The sequence below is a fragment of the Magallana gigas genome, chromosome 1 (genome assembly GCF_963853765.1).
Source record: "Magallana gigas chromosome 1, xbMagGiga1.1, whole genome shotgun sequence".
NCBI lineage: Eukaryota > Metazoa > Mollusca > Bivalvia > Ostreida > Ostreidae > Magallana > Magallana gigas.
The window spans coordinates 3642075-3659285 of record NC_088853.1 but is presented as its reverse complement, the minus strand read 5'-3'; the positions used below and the strand labels follow the sequence as shown (position 1 = coordinate 3659285).

General features: G+C 38.5%; 2 protein-coding genes across 2 annotated transcripts in view; both read left to right on the top strand.

Annotated features, from left to right (window-relative positions):
• Positions 1-566: 566 nt before the first annotated feature.
• On the top strand, positions 567-4986 carry LOC136274400 (talin-like). Its single transcript, XM_066081074.1, has 4 exons — positions 567-836; positions 1226-1371; positions 1594-1736; positions 4776-4986. Exons 2-4 carry the CDS (start codon positions 1341-1343, stop codon positions 4959-4961), a joined length of 360 nt encoding a protein of 119 aa, XP_065937146.1. The 5' UTR covers positions 567-836; positions 1226-1340; the 3' UTR covers positions 4962-4986.
• Positions 4987-5338: 352 nt separating this feature from the next.
• Positions 5339-17211, top strand: part of LOC105331973 (talin-1) — a 48429-nt gene continuing 36556 nt past the window's right edge. Inside the window, exons 1-13 of the mRNA XM_066078961.1 lie at positions 5339-5383; positions 5545-5676; positions 5935-6063; positions 6307-6417; positions 6728-6841; positions 7068-7331; positions 7685-7768; positions 8134-8481; positions 8853-9039; positions 9175-9325; positions 9569-9662; positions 13419-13556; positions 13849-13992. Coding sequence (XP_065935033.1) covers positions 5354-5383; positions 5545-5676; positions 5935-6063; positions 6307-6417; positions 6728-6841; positions 7068-7331; positions 7685-7768; positions 8134-8481; positions 8853-9039; positions 9175-9325; positions 9569-9662; positions 13419-13556; positions 13849-13992 — 1926 coding nt within the window. The 5' untranslated portion in view covers positions 5339-5353. The remainder of the gene's footprint in view (positions 5384-5544; positions 5677-5934; positions 6064-6306; positions 6418-6727; positions 6842-7067; positions 7332-7684; positions 7769-8133; positions 8482-8852; positions 9040-9174; positions 9326-9568; positions 9663-13418; positions 13557-13848; positions 13993-17211) is intronic.

The following is a 17211-nucleotide window of genomic DNA, read 5'->3' as shown; positions in this document are numbered from 1 at the left end:
TACAAGGAACTGTTGTTCAGGTGAGCGATGTGACCCATAGGCCTCTTGTTTTCATAAGCTTGTAATAGGGGCTAGGTTGTCAGACACTGAAATTTATAACAATTTATTCCCGAATAAAAAAATATACATAAATGGTCATTCAATATATGTTCTATGGTATCGAAATAAAATAAAATCCGCCGTTAAAATCGCCCTTTATCGTCGTTTTAAAAAATGTGTATCATATCAGGGACGTTACATATATACTAGTATATAAAAAAAAGTAAAGGAACGACACTCCATCTTAGAATTCAGGGGGGGGGGGGGGGGGGCTCAATTCACAGTTTATTTTCAACAATTTATACCCTTTGTCTACCGGTTTGTGGCGAGAACTAGGTCACAAAATGATCCGATGACTTCTCCCTATACTTTATATAAGTATACATGCCGTTTTAACCACCCAGTGACCTGAAACGTCCTCGATACCATTCCTCATCGAAGCAACGGAAGTTTGCATCGAGCAACGCGACGCCTAGCGGCGGCTCTCCAAATAAAGTCAGAGATGTTTCGAATCCAGAGAAATCGTAAGAACCCGCGAAAATAGACAGCGACAAGGAAAAATGTGTAAACATTGCGGAAAATGATCACAATATCTTGATAACAGACCAAACTGGAACAGGAAAGACATTTACAGTAAAAAACATTGTCACATGGTCACCATCTGTACCAAGATGGGTAAGTCTAAGCAACATACAGCAACATAAAGTAACACACAGCAACATACAGCAACTCATAGCAACACACAAAGAAAGAAGTTATAGTGGGGCAGCTGATGGTCACCATCTGTACCAAGACGGGTAAGTATGAGCAACATATAGCAACTTAAAGTAACATACAGCAACACACGGCATATAGCAACACACTGTAACTCTCAACACACAGAAACACAGAGTTACAGTTGGATGACAGCTACACAGTGGGGCAACTGATGGTCACCATCAATATCAAGATAGGTAATGTGGAATCATTTAATTTGGTGGGGGTTAATTTTTGATGGACAGATGTTAGCACATACAGCACCAAATAGCAACACACGCAACATGTAGCAACACAAACACTTAAGTAAGGTGAATGACAGCCACACAGTAGGGCAACACAATTTGTACCAAGATGGGTAAGTGTTAGCAACATACAGCAACACCTATCAACATATTTTCTGTATTGTTGTACATGTATTATTCTCCAGGTATCTCTAACCATGAGGAATACTCCCTGGTCCGCGAGATGACCAACGACAAGAAAGAGAAGACGCTGACTCTCCGCCGAGGTCTATCGCCAAGGCCCAGAAGAAACTCGACGAGATGAGAAAGAAACTCCACACTGACGACGAATGTAGGCTCCTCTCATTGATGCGTTTTGATTGGACATTTTCATAAAGTTTTGATCAAATGATTTTTTATTGAGGTAGTTGATGAAATTAAGATTAAAATAGATATACATATTTAAAAGTTCTGACATTTTGCATTTTGTTTTATATGAGTGTTGATTGGATGTTTTGTAAATGAGTTTTGATTGGATGTTTTGTAAATGAGTTTTGATTGGACGATTTTTCAGTGGAGTGGTTGGACCATTCACTGACCCTGAGGGAACAGGGGGTGTTGGACGTGAACACACTACTGCTGAGGAGGAAGTTCTTTTTCCCCGACCAAAACGTTGACCAGCGTGACCCTGTACAACTCAACCTGCTATACATACAGGTAACTTAGAATTATACATACATCAACCTTCTATACGTACAGGTAACATAAAATTATACATAAAATCTGCTTTACGGACAGGTAACTTAGAATTATACATACAATCTGCTATACGTACAGGTAACGTAGAATTATACATACAACCTGCTTTACGTACAAGTAACTTAGAATTATACATACAATCTGCTATACATACAGGTAACTTAAAATTACACATTCAATCTGCTATATGTACAGGTAACATAGAATTATACATACAACCTGCTATATGTACAGGTAACATAGAATAATACATACAACCTGCTTTATGTACAGGTAACCAATGTAAAGGAGGGGGCATACATAATGACAAAATTCGTTCAAAACTAAGAATATTGATCATAGATTGCACACTTCTGTAAAATAACAAATAAAAAATGCATGTGTCTTTCCAAACCATTAATACTATCACAAATTATTATTTCATTAAATCAATGTCATAATCAACTTTGTATATGATTTATCAATCGAAATTTTTGAGTAAGAGTTATCAATCACCCAGAGCAAAAGTAGCGTGACAGAACAACGTTACGGTGAGTTAATAGAGTTAATAGCTTAATGTGTGTTTGAATGTTTGTTATTATCCCCTCGCGCAACTTTTTGCGAAGGGGATATAGCATCGCTGCTGTGCGTGTGTTCAGATTGGAAACAAGTTGAAAAGAAAATTCTTGCACGGATATTTATCAAACTTCGTACACTTATTTGGCATGGTAAAAGGACAAACCCTGTGGATTTTCAAGTCAATTAGTTGATTACTTTTTTATATATTGTTAAAATAACACAATTTTTTACAAATTTTATGTACGACTTGTGGTAGAGTCAGGTATATGGCATTCCTTCTAGCTCTGGCTAGCGGGTTAACCCTTTAGATCGATCGGTAGAGTGCTGGACTGGTGTGCCAGAGGACCTAGGTTCAAACCCCAGCAGAGGCAATAAGTGTCTCTGTTACATTTGGCGCCAACGTTGGGGCATTATGTGACGGTCAGACTGGTTCGAATACCGGCGCCAGATAGCTCAGTTGGTAGAGCACCTGGCTATAAATTCAGGGGGCCCGGGTTCGAATCCCGGTCTGGTCCTTCATCATTTCTCCCATCCCGTTACATTTGGTGCCGTGACCAACCCCTGGAACTGACAGGTGAGCTCCTGCCAGGGGAAGAGCCAGGGGTGTTCTTCGGGGACGAAGATCATTAAAGGTGGGAGGAATGTGACGGTCAGACCAGTTCGAATACCGGCGCCAGATAGCTCAGTTGGTAGAGCACCTGACTAGAGATTTAGGGGGCCTGGGTTTTGAAACCCGGTCTGGTCCGTCATTATTTCTCCCATCCCGTTGCATTTGGCGCCCACGTTGGGACCTGGGTATTCTCTGGCGGTGAGAGAGATTGTTTCCAGAACTTTGCTCCACAGGCATTGGCACTCCAGGAGAGTCGGGACGCCTCTTTCCTTGGAGGGGAACAATGAGTAGAGTCAGGTATATGGCATTCCTACTAGCTCTGGCTAGCGGGTTAACCCTTTAGCTCGATCGATAGAGTGCTATGCTGACTGGTAGCACAATTTTATTTGAATAACCTTAGTTTGCTGTTAGTTTGCATTTAATTTCTATGAAATTTGTTTTAAAGATTGAATATCAGAGTTGAAATTTGTGCTGCAATCAAACTATAAATATTGTAAAACAAAGTAGATAATATAAATTTTTTCATCTGAATTCTTTATGATTGATACTTATTGGTTGGACTACTGAATTCTTTATGATTGATACTTATTGGTTGGACTATTGAATTCTTTATGATTGATATTGGTTGGACTATTGAATTCTTTATGATTGATACTTATTGGTTGGACTATTGAACTCTTTATGATTGATACTTATTGGTTGGACTATTGAATTCTTTATGATTGATACTTATTGGTTGGGCTATTGAATTCTTTATGATTGATACTTATTGGTTGGACTATTGAATTCTTTATGATTGATATTGGTTGGACTATTGAATTCTCTATGATTGATACTTATTGGTTGGACTATTGAACTCTTTATGATTGATACTTATTGGTTGGACTATTGAATTCTTTATGATTGATACTTATTGGTTGGACTATTGAATTCTCTATGATTGATACTTATTGGTTGGACTATTGAATTCTTTATGATTGATACTTACTGGTTGGGCTATTGAATTCTTTGTGATTGTTACTTATTGGTTGGACTAACCCATTTGTTTGGATCTGATTTTTTGGGACTGATTCATTAGGTTGAGACTAATCCCTTTGCTTGACAAATTCTTCTGAAAATGATCTAATAGGTTAGAATTACCCAAAAGAATGCGGCCGATCCCTTGAGTTGGGATTGATCAAATTGGGTGGGATAGATTCTATAGGCTGAGATTGGTCCTATAGGCTGAGATTGATCGTATTGGGCAGGATTGATCGTATTGGGTAGGATTGATCCAGTAGGATGGAAATCATTCTATTTGTTGGGACCTTGGATTTTTATTGATTCTGTGTGTCAAGTGCCAATACTGTCTTCCATTGTGGTGTAGGTGGTGGCTACTATTGGCTGAATTAATCCATTTGTTACAATAAGTCCTATTGGTTGAATTAATCAATTTGTTACAATAAGTCCTATTGGTTGAATTAATCCATTTGTTACAATAAGTCCTATTGGTTGAATTAATCCATTTGTTACAATAAGTCCTATTGGTTGAATTAATCAATTTGTTACAATAAGTCCTATTGGTTGAATTAATCAATTTGTTACAATAAGTCCTATTGGTTGAATTAATCCATTTGTTACAATAAGTCCTATTGGTTGAATTAATCCATTTGTTACAATAAGTACTATTGGTTGGATTAATCCATTTGTTACAATAAGTACTATTGGTTGGATTAATCCATTTGTTACAATAAGTCCTATTGGTTTGAATGATAACCTCATAGGATAACATCGATATCTGCTTGTTGGTACTAACACCGTTTTCTATTGTGTCACTATGTATGTTGTAGGTAGTTGCTCCGACCATCAGTAGCCCGGCCTGTCAGGAACAGCTGATAGACGCCGCAAAAGGTGTGGCTCACTCTGTGGAGGGAATCGTGGAGGCAGCCCAGCAGTCCTGCCGCGACGACAAGCTTCTGGCCGACCTAGGCACCGCAGCCACTGCGGTTACTCAGGCTCTTAACGACCTGCTATAGCACATCAAGAAGGGGGCAGGGTCGACAGCGGTAAGTGGGATAGTCACTGTTTTCTTTTTCTGAAGCTTTTTACTCTCTCTCTCTCTCTCTTTCTCTCTCTCTCTCTCTCTCTCTCTCTCTCTCTCTCTCTCTCATAGGCCTGTTACACAATATTAAGAAAAATGAAGAAATTATTACACTGAATTTTTGGTTATAATGACAAACACATTTTAAGGACATTTTGATACAAATCATTGAGCGTGTAATGATACTGGGATCGTGAACTCTTCTGTGCTGTGAGGTAATAAATGTATGTTTTTGATATACAGGCTGGGGAGTCCCACGAGGATGCCGTGGACACGATCCTGACTGTGACGGACAGACTGTTCAGTAGTGTGTGTGATGCCCACGAGATGGTGAGACAGGCGAGGCAGCTAGCTCAGGTAATCTCACAAATATCTCGCACCTCTCTCATAAGTTCAATTCTATAAAAGTCAATGCTAGATTGGGTTAGCACCTACATGGCTCAGAAATTTAACACTGTTGACTGTTTTGATATATTTACTTGTTTATGATTTTTGACCTTGATATCTGTTGTTTTCAGGCGACCTTTTCATTGGTTGGGGCCATCAGGGGAGAAGCCGAGGGCCACTCTGACTCGGACATGCAGAAGCGGCTCCTGGCCACCGCCAGACAACTCGCTGATGCCACCGCGAACATGGTGGAAGCTGCCAAGGTGAGGAAAAGTTGTGTGCATTGAACAATGAGATGGGAAGTGTAATAGTACTAGTATGCTGTGTGTCTGGTTATGTAGACATTTGTAGGCCGCAGAACATATGATGATAAAGGTAAAGCAGCTGAAACTGTAGAATGCAATATCATGTTTAACATTTGTAAAGTCAAATGTTATATTTGATACAGAGTTGTATATCACAGTTGACAGCTATATCATGTTCAATCAATTTCAGTAAAGTGTTATATTCTAATATTACAGGGCTGTGCGTCGAGTCCGAATGACTCGGAGCAGCAGAAGAGACTACGAGGCGCTGCAGAGGATCTCCGGGCTGCCACAAATATCGCTGCCAGCAACGCCCTCAAAAAGAAACTCATCAGGAGGCTAGAGGTCAGAGAGTCATTAAGTGTCATTCAATTATCTCTAGAACCTGTAATTTAATTGCAATAAATGATATACGACATGATGGCTTGATATTACAACCATGTTTTGTAATGAGACTTTACTTGAGTCATTTAGGTGTATTGTGGTTACAACCATGCTTTGAAATGTAATTGGATTGTAATTTTGATATATTACAATCGTACTTTATCATGTGATAGGACTGTAAGAGATTATATCTATGTTTTGTAGAACGCCGCGCGTCGCACCGCCTCAGCCACCACACAGCTGATTAACGCCTCAAAGAACGCTAACAAATCCAACACCAACAAAACCTCGGAACATCAACTGCATGACTCAACAGTGTCAGGTATGGATTCATCTCAACTTAACTTGCACGAAGGTGGAAACGCTTAATACATATCTGGGTCCTAGTTTATGTCCAGTCCCTGGATCAAATCCTCAGCTGTTTCTTTTATTGCCTTATCTTTGTTCCTCTTAAGTATGAAAGTATTATTAGAGTACTATCTGAGAATATTGTACTGTGTCTTCCATGTTTTGCTCTATAACACTATTTTATTGGCTGGAAGGATGGTATCATGTCCTTCACAAATACTGTTAATGATTGGCTGAGAGAATGATAGTGTGTTCACGTGTTGTTCTACTTCTACAGATCATGAATGAACAGCTGCCTCTGTTGATCCAAGGATTCCGGGGATCTGAGACAAACCAGGACAGCGCTACAGCCCAGCTACAACTGATCAATGCTAGCAAGGAATTTATACAGGTATAAAGTACAAATTGTAAGGGAGACCATTTGGCAAGAAAAAAATCAAACATTGATAGTACAATGTCTGTAAAATCTCACTGCAGTGTTATGGGGAGAAAGGAAAATGTCTTAAAACTAAGTTTTCTGTGCTATATTTAACTTATTTTATCAAAATAATATGATAAGCATAGCTATTATAATAGACACTAGTTTCTCGGTTCACTGACCACATTTCTTCTGACAGCCTGCCAGTCAGCTGGTATCCGCTGCAAACGCCGCAGCCCCAACGGTTGGAGACCGAGCGGCGAGCATGAACATGAACCAGGCAGTAAAGACGATGACCACCGCGTTCGCCGAGCTGAGAACGGCCTCAGGGAAGGCAGAGGAGATGTGTATCTCACTGGAGGTTGACGCCGCGCTTGATCAGCTGACCGAACTCGACCGCGAGCTGGAGGAGGACCGCAGAGCCGCTGACAGCGGTAACCTTGTGCCACTACCCGGTGAAACGGTAAGGCCAAGAGGAAAATGTTATGGTGATTATATAGTCAGGTCAAGGGTTAAAGGTCATGAATACTCAATGATAGTAGCATGTGTATACATAGAGCATTTGTTAATAAGATTATATGCAAAGTAAAGTGGATCATTCATATTATATTCAGGCCAGGGGTTAAAGGTCATGAATATTTAATGATAGTATCATGTGTATAGTGAATAAGATCATTACTAAAAAAGTAAGTAAAGGGTGTAAACTGTCAGATATTTTTTGATTATTATATAAATGGGAGATTTGATATTGTATCATGGCTTTCTATTGTAATATGGTGGAATGGAGTCGATACATGATACTGTTACGTATTTCAGGTGGAGGCGTTGGCCATGAAACTTGGCTCCACCTCTAAGAACGTGGGATCGGCGATGGCTCAGCTACTGACGGCTGCCTCACAGGTAAACACAGATAAATGTATAATGGAGACAGAAATTTTGTAGAATATATAGAGCATTTCATATATTCTGGTAATTGATAATCTATGTAAAAAAAAATATAAGACATCACTTAAAATATAAGACGCAAAAGTTGAAACAAGATGACTGATGCAAATGAAAAAGTAACGTGTTTACTCCCATTTTTAAATTTTTTTGATATGAGAAAAAACGGAGTGAACAGTATAATATATATATATGACATGATTTCATTCTGTTGTGGCTTTTCTTCACACATTCCTCCCTGTGGTCATTTCTCAGGGAATTGGATTTTATTTATCTATATATTTATCTATATAATATATTTCCACTATTTGGTGATTTTTTAGGGCAATGAGAATTACGTGGGTGTAGCAGCCAGGGACACCGCGAACGCCCTCCGTGTGTTGACAGAAGCCACGCGCGGTGTCGCCTCAACCTCAGAAGACATCGAGGTCAGACGGCAAGTGATCGACAGCGCCCGTGACGTCATCGACAAGTCGACGCATCTACTGGAGGAGACGAAGCGAGCCATGAACGACCCAGAAAACCCTGAGAACCAGGCTCGACTTAACCAGGTGGCCAAGGCTGTGTCGAGTGCGCTCAACAACTGTGTGAACGCCCTTCCCGGACAGAGAGACGTGGATAACGCCATCAGACAGATCACAGACTCGAGCCAGGAGCTGGCGTCCACCAAGGTACGCAGATCTGTCTGTTCCGCAGACAAAGTCTATCTCAGAAATAGACAAAATTTATGTCGGAAGCAGATTTGATCTCAGAATAAGTAGATAAAGAGTCAAATGGCATCCACCGAGATAGTTACATCTGTCTTATAAATTGACGAATAGGCAACCTTATGTCAACAGTAAACAAACTTCATCTCAAATTATAACTTGGCTCATGAAAAATCACCTTTTTCACAGAAATAGTTCTCATTCTTTCAGAATTAAATTACTTCACATATGCATAGAAATCCTTATCTCATAAAAAGTAATCTTTTAAACAAATTTACTTCATCTTTGCATCATTATTAGGAATTGATTTAATTTTTCGTTCCTGTACATTGTAGTACCCGAGCACAGACCGCACGTTCCAGGAGATCCAGATCGAGATCAACAACGCCGCTGTCAATCTCAACCAGGCCGCCAGTGACATCGTCACCGCATCTCGTGGCACACCTAAACAACTCGCTGAGTCATCTCGCGAGTACAGCTCGTCTTACTCAGAGTTCATCAAATCTGGACTCACCATGGCAGGTCAGTGAGAGCGAGATTCCAACAAAATCCGATACTAAAAGTTTAAGGTTTGATCAAAACAGACGCGAGGTTGAAGGTGTGACATTACTGTAGAATGTAGGTACCTGTGATTGATTTTGATTGGTTGGTTTCCAGGTCTGTCCAAGGATGGAGACACACAGAACCAGATTGTGGGCGGACTGAAGAACGTCTCCATGGTTTCAAGTAAACTGCTGCTGGCCGCCAAGTCTGTGTCGGCCGATCCAAACGCTCCCAACACCAAGAATCTACTCTCGCAGGCCGCCAGGTAGGCACTAAAATATTACCTTAAGTTTATATAATCCAATATTACATTGAGTTACTCTACATAGTCTAATCCTTAATGTGCTTGAGTTTTATCTTTAACTTTTGTTAAGTTTATAGCCCCGGAGTCAATAATTATGTGTAGTTTTGTAAAGCATGAAATAATTAAATTGAGTAAGGATTTTAGGGGTTTTGTTTCAATTTCAATGTTTTATATTTTAAACTTTTACTACATTTTGTCTGATAGAGCGGTGACGGAGAGCATTAATCAGCTGATCAACGTCTGTACTGTGTCGGCTCCAGGGCAGAAGGAGTGTGATAACGCCCTCAGACAGATACAGGTCAGTAACACCCTCCAATGTGTATGTAGTATATATATATAACCAAGGGCAGAAGGAGTGTGATAACGCCCTCAGACAGATACAGGTCAGTAACACCCTCCAATGTGTATGTAGTTTATATATAACCAAGGGCAGAAGGAGTGTGATAACGCCCTGAGACAGATACAGGTCAGTAACACCCTCCAATGTGTATGTAGTTTATATATAACCAAGGGCAGAAGGAGTGTGATAACGTCCTCAGACAGATACAGGTCAGTAACACCCTCCAATGTGTATGTAGTTTATATATAACCAAGGGCAGAAGGAGTGTGATAACGCCCTCAGACAGATACAGGTCAGTAACACCATCCAATGTGTATGTAGTTTATATAACCAAGGGCAGAAGGAGTGTGATAACGCCCTCAGACAGATACAGGTCAGTAACACCCTCCAATGTGTATGTAGTTTATATAACCAAGGGCAGAAGGAGTGTGATAACGCCCTCAGACAGATACAGGTCAGTAACACCCTCCAATGTGTGTATGTAGTTTATATAACCAAGGGCAGAAGGAGTGTGATAACGCCCTCAGACAGATACAGGTCAGTAACACCCTCCAATGTGTATGTAGTTTATATAACCAAGGGCAGAAGGAGTGTGATAACGCCCTCAGACAGATACAGGTCAGTAACACCCTCCAATGTGTATGTAGTTTATATAACCAAGGACAGAAGGAGTGTGATAACGCCCTCAGACAGATACAGGTCAGTAACACCCTCCAATGTGTATGTAGTTTATATAACCAAGGGCAGAAGGAGTGTGATAACGCCCTCAGACAGATACAGGTCAGTAACACCCTCCAATGTGTATGTAGTTTATATAACCAAGGGCAGAAGGAGTGTGATAACGCCCTCAGACAGATACAGGTCAGTAACACCCTCCAATGTGTATGTAGTTTATATAACCAAGGGCAGAAGGAGTGTGATAACGCCCTCAGACAGATACAGGTCAGTAACACCCTTCAATATGTATGTAGTTTATATAACCAAGGGCAGAAGGAGTGTGATAATGCCCTCAGACAGATACAGGTCAGTAACACCCTCCAATGTGTATGTAGTTTATATAACCAAGGGCAGAAGGAGTGTGATAACGCCCTCAGACAGATACAGGTCAGTAACACCCTCCAATGTGTATGTAGTTTATATAACCAAGGGCAGAAGGAGTGTGATAATGCCCTTAGACAGATACAGGTCAGGAACACCCTCCAATGTGTATGTAGTTTATATAACCAAGGGCAGAAGGAGTGTGATAACGCCCTCAGACAGATACAGTGTATTCGGCGCGTGGTCAATGTTTGTTTAACAATTTCCGGTGTCATAGGCATGCACCTGTCTCGTGTCGGACTTCAAAGGGGGATCTCAAGTGCAGAAAGCTTAGCAATTACTATGATTTGATGAAACTTGTTTACTTTGTATCCAGTAATGCAGTTACATGCTATTGCTTACATAGACACTGTTAGAAATAGATCGATCATTTGTACGACTTGATAATGACGATATACGACATACATACGTTTCCTAAAAAAAAATTATCTAACAATAATCAAAGTATTGGACAATAATTAATCAATGAACTATAATCACTCTTATAACGGTACTCTTTATATACACAGGGAGTGAAATTGCCGTAAAGATCTCGGCCTTAGGGCAAGATTATTAACACAACCGTTGTCAGCCTATTGTATAAACAGTAGTATTGATAATTGCTGATTACGTATTTTAAGATTGAATTTGACCATAAAATATTTCTGATTTATACTTTCCACTAACAACTCTTTACAAATAAAATAATTAAATTTAAAAAAACATCCCCGGACCTACTGCAATATTTTCTTCCATTCAAACTTGGTTTCAATTTTACTGCGCAATGTTATCTTCCTACTAGTGATACATAGAACCATGTGACGATGTGTTCATAAAAACGGAACGGTAAAACTTTTAATTGATTAAAGACAATGTAACATTTTTTAATAACTGTTGTTATTATTATGTATTTAAGTGTTGACAGATGAGTGAAAATGATAATTATTAAAGATGAACAGTGAATTCAACAACGTAATTTTCAATCACACAGCCAACGCAAGATGATAAAAACCAAGATTTTTAATGCTATTTTTAAAAAATTTCTGACTACGAGCCTACGACAAGTCGAACAAGACGATAAGTCGGGTGCTCTGCTTCAGAGGAAAAAAATACCGACTTATCCACTTTGTCTCTGTCAATTTCATCATCAGTTGCATGTTTGTTGTCATTTTTTTTTATGTCAGCCTTTGTTGTTGAGAAAATTTATGACCCCCTCCCCCCCACCCCCACCAATTAATTGATTAATACCCCCCCTCCAAAAAAAAATTGAGGAGATAATGACTTCTATGCTATGTTTTGATAAAAATAAAATGGCTAGTGCTATATGCATACATGTACAAATGTCAAAATGGTAAAAATAATCTTGTATTTATTCATTAATTAGATAAGTAGAAAATAGCCAAGCTAGTTACTGTCAAATGTACCTGGAAAAACTGTATATTACACTTATTGCATATTTCTCTCTTCTATCTGTAATAAGTACTAGCTAAGTTTGACAGCATACATGTGATATACAGAGAGAATTAACAGTGCAGCTATCATCTTTCAAGTTCTAGATTGTTTGTTCTGGAAAAATAAATGAAATATGTTGTCGGTTTCATTTTAGACAGAGAACAAAATATCTTTAGAATCTTGATTCACGAAGGATCTGAGGTTCCAAGGCTTTGTGAATTCATGACAAATTTGATTTTATAGTATTACTTGTCATTTGTGATAACCAGAATACTAATATTATCACAATATAATTTTACTTCAATTTGCTAAGCATGTAAAAATGAACAGAAGAGATTTCTTCCCCAATGTACAGTCCCAGAACACGATATAGAGAAAGCATGTATGTGTGTAAACATTAACCCCCCCCCCCCCCTGTCTGTTGTCTGTCAACATTATGTTGTGTGTTGTTTTGTTGTTTGTTGCATGTTCAAGCCTGAAAACTCATTACAACAGTGTCTTCTCAAATACTATATGATGGTCCCCTAATAAGCCTAACTGTCAATCAGAGAATTGGCCTTAATGTCAATGTTTGAAAAATGACAGTAACAAACCGTCAACCATCTCAAAAATCCATAAAACGAAATACAAATTCAAAGCAGAGCAACACGGACCTCCAAATAGATAGAGGTAGTCGATGATTTGTCAGATGATGGCTCTGTGGCCATAAAACTTTGACGAGCTCACTTTTTGTCTCAATCTCTTTTTTCTCATATTTCTTTTGTAACTAAATCTCACATCTCCACTTTTGTAAATGTGAGACTGAGATCAGAAGTGAACGAGTCTAGATTCTCTGGCCCTGAGCTTGGTCCCTCCGCATGTCTGTGCCCACTCCATGTACCGGTAAATGTATTCTGTTTACAACTCCCTTCTTCTTGGTTACAATGGTATTGTTTTCAATATGAAAATGTAATATGTATGTAATATTTTGCTTTATATTGATGATATTTATCTCCTTAATGTTGACCAGTGAATATATATATTTATAGTGTGTTTGATGAACCATTAAGCCAACTGTATATCACTCATTAAGAATTATACTGACATTAACCTGTTGTACTGCTTCAGATTTAATAATATTTTGAATGGTTAGTTAATATCTGGATCAGTTAATTAATTAATTACTGGATTAACTAACTGGCCCCTCTTTCTGTCCTGCAGCTGTTGGGAGACTCTATGACTGGGATCACGAACCACGCCAAGAAGGTTGACCTGGAGAACTTCTGTGACTCCGTGGGGAACTTCTCAACATCTGTTTGTGGACTCACTGAGGCCGCCTCACAGGTAAGGGACAATCTCAAAAGTTTTTGTATTCAGGGATTGACCTCTATGAGTTGCTATTTTTTCCAAAATGGCACAAACAACTTATTTTGAGACCATAGAATTTTAAGTAGGAAAAAGAGTTAGAGAGGAACTGTCTCAAAACATTCTAGAGAGAGTAACTGACTCAAAACTCTACATCAACATTCTGTCAAGAGTGACATAGCTGATGGAGTGTAGGAGATGGAGCACCAGAACGTCCTAATATGTATGATGAATGAATAATAATGACATTTGTTTTTACTTTAAATTACAGGCAGCCTACCTTGTGGGCATCACTGATGGAGCGTCAGAGCCCGGAAGGCCCGGGCTGGTGGACCAGTCCCAGTTTGCCCGGGCTAACCAGGCCATACAGATGGCGTGTCAGAACCTGGTTAACCCGGCCAGCTCCCAGCAACAGGTAGGTCGTTAATTAGTGGTTAATTAGTGGAGGACTAATGACTTACTAATGGACCTGTATAGAGCCTGGTCAATCAAGCCCTGTAGGAGCTTTTACAGATCCAATGTTGGACCAGTCAGATTGCAATACATGGCATCAATTCTCAAACCTCTATATTGCCCCCTGAATGAGCTTATTGAGCCGACTGGTGATAACATCATTATTGCCCCTCTTTAAATGAGCTTATTGAGCCGACTGGTGATAACATCATTATTGCCCCTCTTTGGATGAGCTTATTGAGCGGACTGGTGATAACATCATTATTGCCCCTCTTTGAATGAGCTTATTGAGCTGACTGGTGATAACATCATTATTGCCCCTCTTTGAATGAGCTTATTGAGTCGACTGGTGATAACATCATTATTGCCCCTCTTTAAATGAGTTTATTGAGCCGACTGGTGATAACATCATTATTGCCCCTCTTTAAATGAGCTTATTGAGCCGACTGGTGATAACATCATTATTGCCCCTCTTTGAATGAGTTTATTGAGCCGACTGGTGATAACATCATTATTGCCCCTCTTTGGATGAGCTTATTGAGCGGACTGGTGATAACATCATTATTGCCCCTCTTTGGATGAGCTTATTGAGCCGACTGGTGATAACATCATTATTGCCCCTCTTTGAATGAGCTTATGTTGTATTAGAATTTATTTCATAATTCCTAATAACCATGAAGTTCAGGACATAATATAAGCAAACTTTTTTTACGTGAATGTTTAAGATTTAAATTTTCAGTGAAATGGGAGGTAATTTTCAAAAATAATTTCATTTCATTCTTAACAAATCAGGTTATAAGACATAATTTGTTGCAAAAAGAATTAAGTCTTTAGACAAACTGACTGCTTGTAGCAGAACCTGAGTTACATATATCTCAAGGAAGTATCTCCTTATATATCCTGCTATAGGAGCTGTTGGATTACAGACTAACTGCCTTAGAGCCATAACTCTGTTTTCTGTGGCTAACGTAGCCTGGCTTCTAGCAGATCAATGATGCTCCATGATATATAACAGGATTTAAAGCAGTGTACTTCTATCAAGACCAACTCACTCAGAATCCATACAGCATAATTTACCCCTTCTCCTCCTCTCCAGAATTTATTGCTGTAAATAAATCATTTGCTTTATAACAACAAAGAAACTATTTGATTTGTATGTGCATTGATTTATTAATATACAATTGGAAAGCCCCCTTTTAGAATTGGTGAAATCAAATCATAGCACATTGTTCTGTCCTCATTTGTTGGTTATTTTGATTTATTTCAATAATCAAAGTAAATTGATTTCCTTTTTGTCCTTCTTTGTTTAGTATTACATGGCGGAAAGCTGTAGGTCAATGGTAGGTGACCTTTCACCCCTGGGGTCATGACCTTGGGGTCACGTAACCCTGTGCATTGTGTCCCTTAGTTACCGTGTAGATCTGTGTGTGGAATGTTTATTATCTTTTTCAAAATATTTTTTTGGTTAAATTGCGTACACAGAGCTATTTACCGCCATATTGTTGTGTTGTCAGCCTTCCATGTTTAAAGACAAAACAAAATCTGGGTTAAGGTCATGAAAAATTTTGGCTCAAGGTCGTTGTTTTTTTTTGTGCTTAATGATTAGTTACATTTTGTGTCAATCTTTTAAGTCTTCTATTTCATGCTTTATTGACTGAGCATATTTTTAAGAAAGTTAAGAAAGATTTGTTGTAGCATTAATTTATTACATGGCTAATATTGTATTTGCAACATTTTTTGTTTAAACAGCTTCTATTGTTTGATAGAAAGAAGGTACAGTGGGTAACAATGTCTGGGTCATTCCAACTCGTATACGACTTTAAATATCTCCATAATTATTCATGTTGTCAGATTTTTTATGATCAACTTCATTCTCTTTAATAAATCATATTTATATTTCAAATTACCATTGTATTTAAAATATTCAACATACAAGAACACAATTTTCTATGATCTTAAAAAAATCTTACTCACTTTTATGTTTATGCTTTAGAGATACTTTGGTTCATTCATATTCATGAGTTGTATTTTTTTTTCATACACAGAGATTTAAATATTCATTAAATTAGGTACATGCATATTTATGTATTTTTTCTCTTTTGTATCACACGCTTTTCAGAGGCGGTCTCTGCATGATGTAAGATATCACGACGTAATTGTATACTTCCCAGAATTCTGTAAACTTCCTGTCCATATAACACGTAGAATCATTATACTGTTGTGTAAGCTTCTCTGTAGAGAGTTTGTCTGTATGACTGGTAGCCATGGTAACACATTTCTTGTTGTTAAAGAGGAGCTTCATTGTGAAAATTAAATCATTTTCTGTTACATTTTTCATCAGACATCTTGACAAGGGGATCGATTAAAATGTTATACTGTTGCTTAGTAACAGTTACCATGGTACTGTGTGTATCCCCGTAGGAACTGTGTATCTATCATATGAACTTTGTATATCTGTAGTGATTGTATAGACTCGGCGAGATTGAACTCGCTAGAACTTGATTATCTCAACCTCTGCAATTAGGGTACATCAGTAGGTAAAACGTGTCTCAACTGCAGGCAATTTCTATTTTACTTTTATACAGACTGAATTAGATTTTATTTTTATACAGAATGAATTAGATTTTCTTTGTAGCTGGCAGTTGTCTCAATCTCAAAAGGTTAGACTTGTCAGGACTCGGGGATATTGACCATATTAACTAGTTAGTAGGGATTTCTTTTCTAGTGATAAATGTTAGTGTATATAGTCCTCAGTCTACACCTCAGTAGTGTTCTAAAGGACGTAGATAGTCTGGCGCTACATCTGTCTTATTGTTTCCATGGAAACCATAGAGCAGCAAAGTTTATTACGTTCATTGTCACTGTTATATAGTGTAGAGCAACAATTCAATAGTCTCTGTTCATGGTCTCTGTTACATAGTGTAGAGCAACAATTCAATAGTCTCTGTTCATGGTCTGTTATATAGTGTAGAGCAACAATTCAATAGCCTCCGTTCACGGTCACTGTTATATAGTGTAGAGCAACAATTCAATAGTCTCTGTTCATGGTCTCTGTTATATAGTGTAGAGCAACAATTCCATAGTGTCTGTTCATGGTCTCTGTTATATAGTGTAGAGCAACAATTCAATAGTCTCTGTTCATGGTCTCTGTTATATAGTGTAGAGCAACAATTCAAAAGTC